This window comes from Myripristis murdjan, chromosome 8 (assembly GCF_902150065.1).
Source record: "Myripristis murdjan chromosome 8, fMyrMur1.1, whole genome shotgun sequence".
Lineage (NCBI taxonomy): Eukaryota > Metazoa > Chordata > Actinopteri > Holocentriformes > Holocentridae > Myripristis > Myripristis murdjan.
In genome coordinates this window covers 20329181-20344533 of record NC_043987.1, presented here as the reverse complement: position 1 = coordinate 20344533, position 15353 = coordinate 20329181, and the positions used below count along the sequence as shown (strand labels likewise).

At 41.5% G+C, this 15353-nt stretch overlaps 1 protein-coding gene across 1 annotated transcript in view; it reads left to right on the top strand.

Annotated features, from left to right (window-relative positions):
* gcgra (glucagon receptor a) overlaps positions 1-9405 on the top strand; it is a 48665-nt gene extending 39260 nt beyond the window's left edge. The window contains exons 8-14 of the mRNA XM_030059006.1: positions 640-799; positions 984-1044; positions 2572-2641; positions 4297-4385; positions 4480-4624; positions 5885-5926; positions 6019-9405. Of these exons, the coding sequence (XP_029914866.1) occupies positions 640-799; positions 984-1044; positions 2572-2641; positions 4297-4385; positions 4480-4624; positions 5885-5926; positions 6019-6381 (930 nt within the window). The 3' untranslated portion in view covers positions 6382-9405. The remainder of the gene's footprint in view (positions 1-639; positions 800-983; positions 1045-2571; positions 2642-4296; positions 4386-4479; positions 4625-5884; positions 5927-6018) is intronic.
* Positions 9406-15353: the final 5948 nt, after the last annotated feature.

Here is a 15353-nt window from a genome sequence, read left to right as displayed (position 1 = left end):
TGATGGCTGCAGCTAGTAGTTACTTTGCAGAATAAGTTTTTGCATGCAAAACAAAAATGTCATGCATTGTTGGAGTTTAATCTGCATGCACTAGTATTTAGAGCACTTAAACCTACAATGTTAAAATGCCTCTTACATGTAAATACACCAGTAACACTCTAAAAGGAGCCAAGTAGCCAATGTCTACTTTTTATTTTTTGGTACATATTACTGCTACTGCTTCTTCAAAGCTTTTAATTCCCTTTTCATGTAAAGTAAAAAAGTAAAATTTTGAATGCAGGATTTTATCTTGTATTGCAATATTTTTCCATTGTGATAGTGATACTTTTACTGACTAAAATGGGATTTCAATTCGAGGAAGAGTACCTTCTCCACCACCACTAGTATTTTATCAGTTATTGTTAAAACAAATAATTGTAAATAATTTGAATGAAATGATAACCAATCACAGGTGTGTTTACTGGATATTCTACAACCCAGAACTGACTCAGCCAACCAGAAATGAGGACGAGAGCTATTACAATCTATAGTGAAAACATGATAGTCAAATCATTCACAATTACAGTAAAAAATGTTCAGCGTTACTTGTTTTTTTTTTTCTCTTTATGAATGAGATTGTCAGTGCTGTCTTTGTTGTAGGAAACAGTTGGCTGTCGCATTGCCATTGTGATGATGCAGTACAGTATTATGGCCAACAGCTATTGGCTGCTGGTGGAAGGCATCTACCTCCATAACCTCCTGGTCATTGCTGTCTTTACCGAGAAGAACTACTTCAACATCTACCTGTGCATTGGCTGGGGTGAGCAGTATGTGTGTGTGTGTGTGTGTGTGTGTGTGTGTGTGTGTGTGTGTGTGGGTGGGGGGGTATCATATGTGTCTACCTTTTATGAAATGCCGAACTTCAGCCCGACCAGATAATGTATAAGGCTATAATGATGGCAAAATAATTGCTTTGCACTTAGACTGCTCTCATTTCTTCACAGGCACACCGTTAATATTCCTTGTGCCCTGGATGATAGTTAAATACCTATATGAAAATCAAGGGTAAGTCCTATCTCTCTGTTTCTCTCTGTTTCCCTCATCTCTGTCTCTCTTTCCGTTCATTTGTAGTCCATCCTTAACAACCCTCTGAAGTAACCCTGAGTGGAAAGACATAATTCATATCAGTACACAGCACCAGTGCAGCTTTAATCAACCTAATCTCTATAAACAGATTCTACATACATTTATGTATGTATGTATCTGCCATTTGTAGTAGGAGTAGTTTCTATTTGTAATCCAAGTTTTTTTTTTTTTTTTTTTTTTAAGCAGGTACACAGTCCATGTTGGGTGTGAAAGAGAGAGCATTGGCCAAATGTTGTCTCAACATAAATACCCACTAGAAGTATCAATGTTTGTATATTGTGTGGAGCAATGTTCGAGTCATGTAATAAAAGACACAGAAATGGAGACTGAAACAGAAATGGAAGTGAGCAGTTACACAGGAAGCCTTGGCTGTGGCTGGGTTCCGAGAACTCGACTCTACTTGCTTTACTTTACTGGATTTTGTTTTCCACTGCAGACAGCGCCCCGTCATGGTGCTTTAAAGCCCCGCTGGTTGCTTGTGGGCGCGCTGACTAGTTTTTCTCCCCTTCTTTACCAGAAAGTCAAGAAGGCCAACTCAAAATGGCTGCTTCACATGAACAATATTAGTGTAACTAAGAGATGCACTGAAAAATATCTTTTTTTTTTTTCACATGGATAGATTATCAACTACAATCCACTTTGACAAGTGCCACTTTGGCATGTCCCGGTTGTACAGAGACAGCGTCCACCTTGCCAGGACGCAGCCTGGACAACAGTACCACATCTTTGCTACATGCACAGCACATGTGTCGCACTAAATGTCCTGTGAGTGAGTGAGTGAGTGAGTGAGTGAGTGAGTGAGTGGGTGAGTGAGCGAGCGAGTGACCACAACTTATCACATGGTGGCAGTACTGTGTGCACCATGGGAAAAAGAAGTTGGAAGAGGCTTTTTCTCTCAAGCATATAATTTACTGTGCTGTTTCTTTATACTTGATGGTCAATTAAACACATAATCATAGGATAGGAAGTTGGCTGTGACCAACCGTCTTTTGTCTTCTGCAGGATGCCAAATAAAAAACCGCATCACCACACATTGTGCTGACAGTTTGGCTTTCAAGCTCTCAATATTTCATTCAGTCACTCAGACCCCAAAGTTTCTATTATGCAGTCTGTTCAACGTCTTATGCACCCACTTCAGCAGCAGCAGAGTGGAGTGTAAGGGATTGTGAAGCTGCACTCCTACACCTTTGACAATTTGTGTTGTTATGTAAAGCTCTCACAAGACAAGGCCCCATGTGGTATTGTGTGTTTCCCACTCTGGCAGACTTAGAGAGGAAATGCCTGTCTGTCTTGTTTAGCTGCCAGGGGATTGGAGAATATGTTTTAGTTTGCAGCAGGAGGCAAAAAGAGCGTGACTGGACATGTTAGATGCAGCTAGCCATCCCTACAATCGTGAATTATGTTACGGGAAGCCTCAGTGATATTTCTCCAATTCTTCTCTCATAGGTGCTGGGAGCAAAATACTAACATGCATTACTGGTGGATAATCCGTTCCCCTATACTGCTGGCAGTTGTGGTAATATCCCCTTCTTCTTTGTCATTTCTTTCTAGTATAGGAGTGATTGTTTCTGTAACATTTAACCCTATAAAGCCATTTGTATCATATATGATGCACATTATCAAATAACACATTCCATTTCACAAATATGTTGAGACAAGGCGAAATAAGGGAGATCAACCCTTATTTTTGCAGTGTGGTATGCAAGGTGGTGGGATAGTTTAATACCATCACTGTCATCTTAAAAAAGATGTGTCTTTCATGTACCTTCCAACCATACATTCCCTTTTATCTGCTCAATATTCTTTACATTGCTATATAATACGAAAAGGACCTCCATCATACATGAAGTATGAAAGGTTATCAGTGTTGTAGGCCTTGCAGCTGGGGATATTCACGGGAGTAGGTGTGCTGATTAAAGGTCAGTTCTGAGTTTATATAAAAGTCAGATTTGTCATGGCTCTCTTGTCAGGTCAGTTCCACAGGCGTCCCAGCACTTTCCATGCATTAATCGTAGTCTCAAGTGGCCTGTATCTCACAGGAATTCCTGTGTTTGAGTTTTTGCATGAACAGGAGGGTTGGTTCCTGCTAGTCGTTCACATCGGGCCCAAGACACACTGGCCCCTTCTTTATCATGGTCCTGCCATGTCAAAGATGGCCACTGTAATGCACACTTTAAATGTGTGTGTAATTGCAGTTCCTCCAGGAATATGTGATTTTGCGATTGCAACAATCAGTGAAACTACAACCCATCCCAGCTATGGTTGCAATTTTACAGAATGACAGTGACTGGATTTTTATGCATGAAATGGCTGAATCGACAGAGTGCTTCTGATCTCGCCAATCACCAGCCGTTGCTTTGTACAAAATGGTCTAATCAACCACATGTCTGGCTTGGTCTTTTGTCCACCTTGGATGGAAGTTTTGTTCACATCTACAGGTTCAATGCACTTTGCTTTTCCATTTATTCTTAATTACACTTGTTTATCATGAGTCTTTGGTTTGAATTCAGAAGAATTAAGAAGAGCACACGGTCTACCTCAGCCTTTTCATTGAAGCTATATGGTTTAATAATACTGAAATTTTCAAATTGGTTCATTTAATTTGGCACTTAGTGGCTGACGCTGAACTCAAGGTATAGCTGTCCAAGCACATTACTTTCCTTTCTTCTAAAGGAAATTGTTGTTGCCGATGTTTTTTTCCCGTTCAGAAAATAAACAGGATGAAAAGTGATGTGTGGTGATAAGCTTATTACGACAGGAAATGATTATGTATGATGGTAGACATTTTTAGGTAACTCTGTAGTGCAACTTCAAAATGATTTTTCCTCCACTTGCAATTTTTGCCTGTCCCTGCAATTTTACTTCTGCAATTTTCTTTGACAAACGGCACTGCATAATCTGTATAATTATCATAAAAAAGGTGTCACAGAATCCTGGAGTGATTTAAATTGTATTTAAGACTTCGGTCAGCTCAGTATGTAAATGGAAAAAGGTCAGACTCCCAGGGGTGAATATCCAGCTTTAAAATGTCAGTGGTAGCAACAGCGTCTCCATGAAAATGAACTGGACTTTTGGATGGCCTGCTGTGTGTAATAATGTAACGACTGCTGTCTGTTTTAAGCTGGTAATGCAAAAATTGCTTTTTTTTTTGTGCGTGTCTGCCTTTCACAGATCAACTTCCTCATCTTTATCCACATTATAGAAATTCTGGTGTCAAAATTACGAGCACACCAAATGAGATACACAGATTACAAGTTCAGGTGAGCTCAAACTTAAATAAAGTTTTTCCAGTTTAAATGCATTTTCTGTACACTGTAACAACTCTCTCTCTCTCTCTCTCTCTCATTATTGCAGGCTGGCTAAGTCAACTCTTACTCTGATCCCCCTGCTGGGTATCCATCAGGTGGTGTGTGTTTTTCTGACAGATGAATACACCGAGACCACCGCCACTTTGCGTCTCATCAAGATCTTCATTGAACTCTTATTCTCCTCCTTCCAGGTTAGACTCTGCGGTCAATTGAATGGGGACGTCAGTTGGTCATAAGATAAAGTGGAAGATACAAAAACGCGGCTGAGAATTATAATTATCTCCTACTTGAATCAAATGCAGCGCCGTAGCTGTTGCATCAGGCATTACTCGCCATATAAATGCACTTTCCTGTGTCATACTTTCAACGCTGTCATTCCAGAGGTAGTAGCGGTGGTGGATGAGCCTGTCAAGACATACTGACGATATTGATTTTCCCTTACCCCGGACAATAGAGAAGTGCAGTATTTTTTTTACGTGATGTCAGGAGAGATTATATTAACATGATGTGCTGTCCAACTGGCCGACTCGCACGGTGACATAATGACAGTGACCTTTCAGCTTAAGGGACACAGCTGACATGTGTCACGTTCACAGCCAACCACCGGGGGAATTGCTGTCATGAAGAAAGAGCAGGACAGAGAGAGAGAGAGAGGGAGAGAGAGAGAGAGAGAGAGAGAGAGAGAGAGAGAGAGAGAGAGAGAGAGAGAGGTTATCAAATGTATCGCAGGCCATTTTTAATGTTTAATCTTTAAAATGCAGCATAAAAAAGCAGTAGGGTATATTTTTAGTGACATTATTTTCTTGTTCTTTTCTTTTTTTTTTTTTTTTTTTTAAATAAGTGCTAATCACTAATTTGGCTGTTCCTAGTCAGTTTTGTGTTCTAACAAGTAATTGTTTAATAAGTCCTACTAAAAATGTCACTTTCCTATGCACGAGTCACTTTTCTAACATGTGATATCGACTGGCATGTTTGAGATATCTGATTACATCTGGATGTCTAATGGAGTCCATTAGATATCTCCTTTTTTCATTAAGGTTTAAATTTTTGTTCAAGTACAAATTCTAAGAGTGACTAGTAACAATAAAATAAGTAGCAGTATGTATTAAACAGTTATAGTACTATTTAAAACAAAAAAAGTGACTAGTGACAGCCAAATTAGTAGCTTGTCCTTCTTTAAAGAGAACTGGTAACTATTTTTAGTTGCTCAAAAAAATTCATTTGTGGCTAAGTCACATCATGCTTAGTGACTAGTAACTGGAAGAACTAAAAAATATGCCAAAAAAAAAAGTTCCTAATTTTTAGGGACTAGGCATTTGAAAAATCAAATGTTAAAAAGGCCTGCAATACAAATGTTACGTTTTGAAATGTTGGAAATTGTAAGCCACCCTGTGAAGAAACATGACATTAGTGGATTGAAGGGAATTGACTTGGAGTTGTTGCCTCCACAGGGTCTGCTGGTGGCTATCTTGTACTGTTTTGTCAACAAAGAGGTAAGTCTCGCCTTTCACATGCTGACACACTTCTGTCAACTCCCGACTCCCGCCGCCCTCATCAGTAACTCTCGTCTCTCTGCTGCCTTCAGGTGCAGTCGGAGATCCTGAAAAAGTGGAAGCGCTGGAAGCTGGGGAGGAACATCGAGGAGGAGTACCGCCACACCTACAGCCACCCCTCCAATATGAAGAGTGGCAGCCTCCTAAACCACGTCCCTCAGCTGCCCCACCTCCCAGACATCGCGGCCACCTCCAGCCCGGCCTGCAACCCCGAGGAGAAGCACATGCTTGTAGCCGGCTGCCACAACGGCACAGTCCACGGTAGGGGAGGTAGCCAGTGCACCTCCATGCCGTACGAGGGAAACAGCAACTGCACCCTAGTGGAGGACATCAGTCTCTTGGACAAGGTGCAGAGTTACGAGGCTCCCAGAGAGAGCGTGGAGAGCCACATGTGAAGGGCAACAGGAAGGAGGAATCCTTGAAGAAAGTTGGAGGGCTTTCAGCTCTCATCTGGCTCTGGCACGCTGCCCAGGGTGACTGTGATGAGGAGCTGGCAGCGTGAGCCGAGCTGATAGAGTCATCTGTCAGATCGGTGTTGGACCGAGATCAGTGTCACTTGGAGACAGAGCAGCACTCAGCTCTCTGCACTGACAGAGAACGGAGAACAATGCAGCAGACGTCCACGTCGAAGTGTCTGACGTGCTGGGAGCCACATGAATGGATTTGTTTAGATGAATGATGTGAGACAGCACAGGAAAGTGCTGCGTGTTGAACACTGTGTCGACAACAGTAACTCAAGGGCACATGGACCTATGGCGTGTAAATATGAAATGATAAGACTATCAAAAAAAAAAAAAAAACAAGAAAGAAAGAAGAAACTGAAACACTGAAACCTCAAGTAACAAAAAATACACAGGCTGTTTGCTTGAGCCTCTGATTTGATTTGTGCTGTGTATCAGATGTATGTTTTGTGGTACTGGAGATAAAAGACAAACTGGACATTGAACTTGTGTTAAACACACACACACACACACACACACACACACTCAAAGACCAAATGTGGCAGGCCTTATGCCTTGATGGCATTTGTAAAAGATTTCCTTGTCTGTCACACTTTGATAAAAATGTACAGAAAAAGAAAATAACGTGGACTGTACCTTAAACTGTAAAGTGACCGCAGTGTTCTTCAAGCGGCCCCCCCCTCCAGAACCCATGAGAAACTGGCAGCTGCTCTCACGAGGTGATTCCCGGCTTACCTACAGACAAGTGGTCATGAGAAAACCACTCATAAGCTATTACTAAAATGACCATCACGTAGTTATTTCATAGTAATCAAAGATCTCATCAAAAGTCTAAATATTGAATATGGCAAGGAGTGTTATAATTGTAAATGTGTCAGTGTGTCAAGGTGTGATTTCAACAGATATAGTTTAAATCCTGTGCCATGAAATGTTGTTTTCCCCCATAGATTCACATGCATTGGTGTGCTTTCTGAACTTACACATGGCAGTAACACACTCATACCCTGAAGTGAGAGCTGATGTGGGAAACTGTGCACTCAAATTAAGGCTAAAAATACTTAGTAGATCGACATGAACTGTAATGGCATATATGCACAGGGTGTGAATCCAGCACTGTGACTCAAAGTTACATGTCACCTCCGGCACGACAGTAGCTATCTATTCAAGGAAATGTGATTTTGCTACGTCGGATATGAGCCTCCTGTCATGCATGCAGATTGTGCAAATGAAGTCACCTTAAGTGGTGTGAGTCACTGGGCCAGAGAGCCATATATCACATCTGTGTCTCTGCTGTGTGAACCCTAAAAGTGAGACAGACTCTGCTATAACTGCATGGGCCTTAGAGGTCAGCTCACTGTTGGTTTTCTATTTTTTTGATGTAAACTTAGATGTCATCTTGGAGTTTAGACAGGCTGCAGTGCCACTGTCCAGACTCAGTATTTATCACTCTTCCTTTTTCCTGTCTGCATGGACCTAGAACAAACCCCTGCTACCTAAAAGTAGAACAAAATACAGCTTCTCCAATAAGCGTTTCACACAAATATTCATCGCTCACAAAGCCTTGCCAGTGTTGGCAAGGAAACACAAAACAACTGGTACTTCTGCGACTGAACACATTTCTTTTCAAGAAGGGAACATAAATTGTCCTGTGAGTTGTCAAAACATTTTGTGAGCGCCAACTCAACTTGACTACAATATGTATGATTATTTTGCACAATGTTAATTTATAACTGGTAAATACTGTATGTATCTATGTTTGTACAACTGATTGATTTGATTGTTGTCAATACGATCTACGCATGCATGCCTCTGTGTGCGTGCGTGTACATGTGTGTGTGTGCAAATATATTTTCATGTGTGTACTGGCTGTGTTGTACGCATCCAAATGGGTAAAAAATGTGGCGACAGATGAATCACTTGGGCTGTTTAGGGGCAAATTGGAGGCATTACAGCTGCTGTGCCGGTGGTTTCAGTCATAGCAGCTGTGAAGTTAATATGAGGCAGTGGGAGTGGCTTCACACAGAGGTCAGAGGTCACCCCGAGTCGGTCCCTCTTGTCTCTGTCTATGTATATTACAAAACAGGACATTCCCAGAACTCATGCCCATTTAAGGCATCAGGAAGAGTCGCAGCTCTGCCTGTTGTTGTCAAATTCATTCTCGGTGTGATTCTCCCGTAATTTTGTTCAGTACCACAGAGCTAAATGAGGGCGCAGCGGCGGCGTGTTGTCATTCAGATAATGGCTCCTGTTTTTCTGCAGCTTGTATATTTACACCTCAGACAGGTGTGGTGCTGATTTGGGTTAATGCCAGGTGAGGCTTTTTCTCATGAACATCTGCTGAGGATTGTAACAGACGAGGAGATGGCGAGCGCTCAGACTTGAGTCGGCAGAATGTGATGCGCACACTGGCGCTGCTGTTGGTCAGAGGTGAATTTACAGTGTTTTGACTCGTTTTGCACAGCGGGAGAGGTGTTGCAGTTGTAACACACAATAAAAGAATGAGAAGCTAAAATAGTAAAATAGGAAGAAGTTTGTCCAGCTCATGGAATACAGTAGTATTATTTCAGAGTAATATATGTATTTCTACACCCTAACCAAGCCATGACCACAGCGGTGTATTTTTTTGAAGCCAGCAACCTGGGTCACTCCCCTTTCTGGACCAAAGCGGTTCTGTCTGAATGTATTCTTTACAAGGCCGGAGCAACTATGTACAATTTCATCCTCTCTTCAAGGTGGCGATGTATATTTGGTGTGATAAACCGAACACCGGACCATAAAACGGACACGTGTTCAGGTGTACACAGTTCATCACACTTTCTGTTCTCTCACCACACCTTATCCAAATGGTAAATCAATAAATTATGTATATGGGAAAAAAAAAAAAAAAAAGGTTCGAATTTGCTGTGCTTTTTGTATTGGTGAGTGAGTGTCAATAATGCTCAAATAAAAAAACGAGAAAGCAGGAAATACACTGTATTAATCTTGTCTTTCTTCACTCGTTGGTGATGTCAGCTCTAGCGGGAAGCTGGCTGGCTGGCTGAATGCCTGGTTGCCTTGTAGGAGAGGTGAGTATTGATTGTACCCCGCGGTCAGGTGCTGTCCACGGCACACAGTGTTCCTTATTGCCTGGCCACTGGCCACCAGATAGGTCAGCTCACACTGCCCCATTAACCCCTCGCTCTCAAGAAAACAATATGTTTGTAGTGGCTACTTGTGGCAGGGCTCCACATGCAGCAGTAGAGTGAGTAAAGACTGAGAGAACAGGCAGTGTTGACTTAAAGAAATGTGCCGACGAGGAGGGCAAACAGACACAATCAACGGCTTGGGCAGTGCACCAATTTTACTACATCAGGTGAGGAGAGAAACTGGAAGAAACAGACAAAAGATGACAAAAGAAAACTATACATCGGAGTCCAAACTGTGCTGGTGAGAGTGAATGATGAAGAAAAGGAGGGTTTATAGCAATACAACTGAAAATAAATCATGAAAAATAACATGAAATCAGAAAAAAAGCATTAAATTAACACACCCTTTAAACACTACATATATTAAAAATATATAAACAACTAATTTAAATCATAAATAAATAATAAGCAGTTTTATCCCATGCCAACCCATCTTCTTAGACCATAAGGTGGCGCTGATTCAGCAAACAGCAGGGGATCAGAGTGTAATATTGAAAGCAGAGGCAGGGCTAGGCTGCACTTCAACAAACATCTTCACTGGTGTTCTGAACAAAAAAAAAACAATTTGGCCTATTCAAAAAGCAATCACTTAAAAGAGACATGGAGCACATCCAAAAAATAAATTGAACTTGCACATGCAGGCCAAGGAAAATGAAATTACGTACCGCAGAACACAGACCAACAATTTAGATTATGCCATGGCAAAACATGATGTGGAGGCTGAGCATGACTCACCATTTACCCTTACACGCTTTCGGTGCAGAGACTCACTCCAGTGAAGCGGGGCGGTGATTTTCTGAGAAGACTGGCACAAGCAGAGATGCTCTGAATTTAGTAAAAGCAAAGATCCCAAATGGGATAAATTACATTTTAGCTTGAAGTGCTTTTTCTGTTTTTGTCAAGTTCCAGGAAAATCCTTCTACACTTGCTACAATTCAAATAATGCTGACCTTTATCTTACAACTTTTGAGCTCTATCAACTGTTTTATCAGTGTTATAATGATAACCGTTGACTGCAGACTCTTGAATATTGCATTGAAATCTGTATTCTGCTGCGTTCAGGACGTGATGCTCTGTTTTGTGTTTTCATGCTGATTAGAAGTTGTTGCCTTGCATACGCTGACACTAATTTTGTTTTGTTGTGTTTTTGGATAATGGTTTATACTTCTGTGAGTTTGAACCAGATGTGGATGTCTGCATTAACAAAGCCTATAGAGTGACAACAAGGCTATTTCTGGTTAACCGTATGAAGTGAAGTGAAGTGAAAGTGATCCTGGTGGTGGTGCCACTCAGAGAATGGAACTGGCCACAAAAAGCAATACTCAGATACTAACGGCATTTAAATCTGATTTTGTTGTTGCTATGATGAAATTGAATTTATGCCATGTAATTAACTTAATGTAAACTAAGAACTCTGCCTTATACTTCATTTTTGGATGTGCTCCACGTGCACTGACATTTATCAGAGGACAACATTGTTTGTGACAACATGCATGCATACTTGTGATTTTGAATGTTTGGCCTGTTTACTACATTGGAAATCATTTCACAAGATTTCACAACAAATAATCAAAATGACACCAGACTTCTAAAATAGGACAGCTTGCTTTGGGAAAAGATAAAGAGAAACGGGAAATTTTGACATTTTGTAGATATTATGCTTAACATGCTGTGTAGAATCACCGTCTTCATGCACCACCAATTATGGGCCATGTTTATATGCACAAAAAAGGTGATTAATAGGCAATTAAGGGAATTATTCCAGTAAGGCACAGTCCATGTAAACACCATACTCTGATTATAATAATGTGATTACACGCTCAATCAATGTAAGCATAATTGCAAAAACATATTCAACAGCATATCATATGCTTCTTGACTCGACAGACAGCAGTTAGGACAAGTGCACAGCTGGACACATGAACTGTGAGCTGTCCTCAAGTTGTACAATGTGTCGTGTTCATTTTGTCATGATATGCCACTGTTTTCAAGGAGCCAACAGAGACACATGTGTTTGTTTGTTTTTTTTTTAATTACCACATTAAGATTTTTGCAGAAAACATGACTTAGGAAAACAAAAATACTCTGAGAAATGTTATTTTTCATCAGAAGCACTGACAGTATCATCACCTAAGCAACGACATATAGATATATTGTTGTGTAATGTTTTCTTAAAGTAAAACTATGTGAACTCAAAGTCGATCATGCAAGTCAGTAGGGATTATACCAACATGAAAGAGCTTGACATCCTCCGGGAATACAGGCATGTTCGAGGGGGGAAACAGACTCATTACTGCGCTATATATATGTCACACGAGGGCTAAATGTATTGGGAAAACGTCAGCGGAAGTGGTGTTTATATTTTCTCCCTCTCAAGGCCTCCGAGCTGAGTTTGTGTCCTGTTGTGGACAAATAGATTGTGTGTGACTGGGGCCTGAGGTTAGTTACACCGCCTTTCATGTGATCATCAGCTCCCATGATCCACAGCATGGCACAGCTGGAGAGTCAAAGTGCACAGAAGGTGAGCGTTTATTCTGATACCCTGTGTGAATATTTAAAATCCAACTATCTCATAGCACTAATGTGCCTGAATGCCTCATGCAAAAATTACTTAAAGATTTAACACTGTGGGTGAATTTTGACGAGTGAGATCAAGAAACACACATATTAAATCAGTGGTGTGGTAAAGACTTCAACTTTATTACCACCGCCGATGGGTAACTCAAAAAGTACTGCAGAGATTTGAACTTTTTGGGGCCATGTGCACAAAACAGAGCCATAGTTCCTGAACACATCCATGTGGTAACATAGTGAAACCTGGTGGGGAAGTTGGTCAAGGATGAGAGCAGCGCTGACCAGATTTCCACACTGATTGGCTAAATGGGGCGTGGGTCCTATGACAAGGGCGCAAAGGTAGTGTGACTTTGTGGTCTGCTAATCTTCCCTGTTGTTTCCTTAAATACAATGAAACACATGGTTCATAATGTAATGGACTGCAATGTCGGCACTGCCATATGTTATTTCTTGTGGTCAGAGAGGATGAAAATGGCACTACGACCTCATTTTCACCTAAAGAAGAGATTGCATTACATGGCTTAGAGGCAGCGCAGTCAGTGAAAATAAAGAACTGTAATAAGCAACTGTTCCAAAATAAGTCTTGGCTCCGTAGTAGTGATGTTACCCAGAGCACAAAAGCACAATAAAATAAAAGATATTGCATATTTCAAATGGACATTACAGCCCTTCTCCTACAGTTTATGTTTATTATTAGCAATTTCCTTTTAGCTACTCTCTCTCCCTCTCCCTCTTCCACTTTTTCCTCTCCCTAGAACAGGGGTGTCAAACTCGTGCCATGGAGGGCCAAGAGGCTGCAGGTTTTCATTCCAACCAACAACTCCACCAGGTGATTTCACTGATCACCCTACCTTGAAACAGAGAGGCGGGACTAATCAGTGAAATCACCTGGTGGAGTTGTTGGTTGGAATGAAAACCTGCAGCCTCTTGGCCCTCCATGGCACGAGTTTGACACCCCTGCCCTAGAATAAGGTAGAAAGAAGTAAAGAAAACAACAGGGAAAAAAGAATGTCTCCTTTATCTTACTTAATGTTATTTTTGCACTGAAGCCTCAGACACCTCAGAGTGGTGGTTTTCTGAGTGATGTCTGGGGACTCCCAGGGGTGCTTGAAGGGCTTCAGGGTGTTCATCAGCAAAATGTGGAATACTTTAATGTGACGACAATTCATTCACTAGAAACTGTTACACTACTAAAAATGTATGAGTAACTTTTGCCCCCAGGGCAAAATCACTTGAAATGGGGGTCTGTAGTTTAATGAAATCAGCTTGAGGGTCCAGAACATGAAACATTTTTGAAAACGCCTGCCCTAGGGCTGTCTGAGCTGTCCTGTGCAGGCTTCATTCAGCTGTTGATCGACAGTCATCTATTACCAGCCCTTTTTATTGTCTTACAGCACATGTCCCCTCACCAGGCAGCACACATTCATCATGCAAGTCCACCCACGCCAAAGGGCCACTGCCGGTGGAGGCTGCTGCCAACAGAAATAAAACAAAAAGTTTAGAGGAATTTGATGTATTGACTACTTACTCAGCACACAACCAGCACTAAAGCTACTTCCAAGGCAAGACAATTTATTAAGATCTATAGTACTGTATATGTGTTTCCTTTTGACCTATTTTAAGTTCAGCTCAAAACAGTTGCAGCAGCAATTATTCTTGCTGCTGCAACTGGTCCTGGTATAAAATGCTGCATTGTGCATTATGGCTTGTATTCAGACTTGAGATAAAAGCACATTGTGCAGATTTATCCACAAAAGTGTGCACTGCGACAGCGGTCAATCTGCATTTAATCCCAACTATAACTGCTCTGTTTTATTTAGCCTGACACTGTGTTCAGTGCAGGCCACCTCTACCTCTCAGTTTTGGCCTTAAATAATTTCAAATCTACTGCACATGATATTAAAATCAAATTGAATGACAACTTTGTTTTGACAACCCAGTGATGCATGTCCAGCACAGCTGTACAGCACAGCTTTTGATTGACTCAATCTTTGTCACTGAGTCAATATAATTTTCTTGAAATTAAAAGCAAGTGCTTCTCTTAATGGAAGTGCAATTGGCCTGCTGAGATCACTAGTCTGCAAAACTTCACTACAGTCAGAGACCTAGTGAGCCAGTGAGCAGGTGAAAAGAGGTTTTAATATTCCCAGAAAATACTCATTTCAGAGCTTGTCTTGTCTTGTGTAGTTTTTTGTCTGGGCTGAAGGACACTGAAGCATAACTAATGTGCACAAACTTTGAATCAGAACCTATGGGGGATGTGCCAGATGGCTGATCTTAAAAACTGTCTGAGCATTACAGAAACACCTCCCTCAAGTTATAAGTGTGGGACGCTCTTCTGAGAGAAGAGGAGAGGAGAGGAGAGGAGAACAGATTGATTTGTCCTCCATTGGTTTGGTTAATGGACCAGCGTCATCAGTCAGGTTCTTAGTGCTCATTAGCTGTGATTGAGAGTCCATCTCATGATCTCTCCCAAACAGAGTCCCCTGGGTACACACCCTGCGTTGGGTCAAAGTAACCCAATCCACTTTGCTACATCCCCACTTTACCCCTCTCAGCTTACACACACACACACACACACACACACACACACACACACACACACACACACACACACACACACACACACACACACACACACACACACACACACACAGTCTCATCTCTGTCTGGGTCACAGCCTCCTCTGAGATTTCCCCCTCACCGCAGCCTAATAGTCTGTCAACACCCCTGCATGGACTGGTCACAAACATGGCAAATTAAATCAACCGAGTGTGTAATCAGATTAAAGCCATCAAACACAAAATAAGTCGAATAAATCCAATACCTCAGACAGCGTGGTGGTAACTGTAGTTACAGATAGCAGAGAAGTGCTGAGACATAGCCACTGACGTTGCACTGGGTAAATTCACTGGGCTGGATCATTGTCTGATAACCAAAAGCTTCTCTCAGAGGAAGATTGAGGAGCCAGGAGCTTTCTGTGCCATTCTGGTGTAATGGGCACCGTGCTCAGCGGTGTGGCTCACAATAGCTGGTGAAACAAAAGGCCAGTGCCATCTCTCGCTGGCATTGCAAGTTTTCAAAGTTTTTCTCTTCTCATTATACAAACTTGGAAAAAACAACTAGTTGCAAAACTTGTTCCTCCCT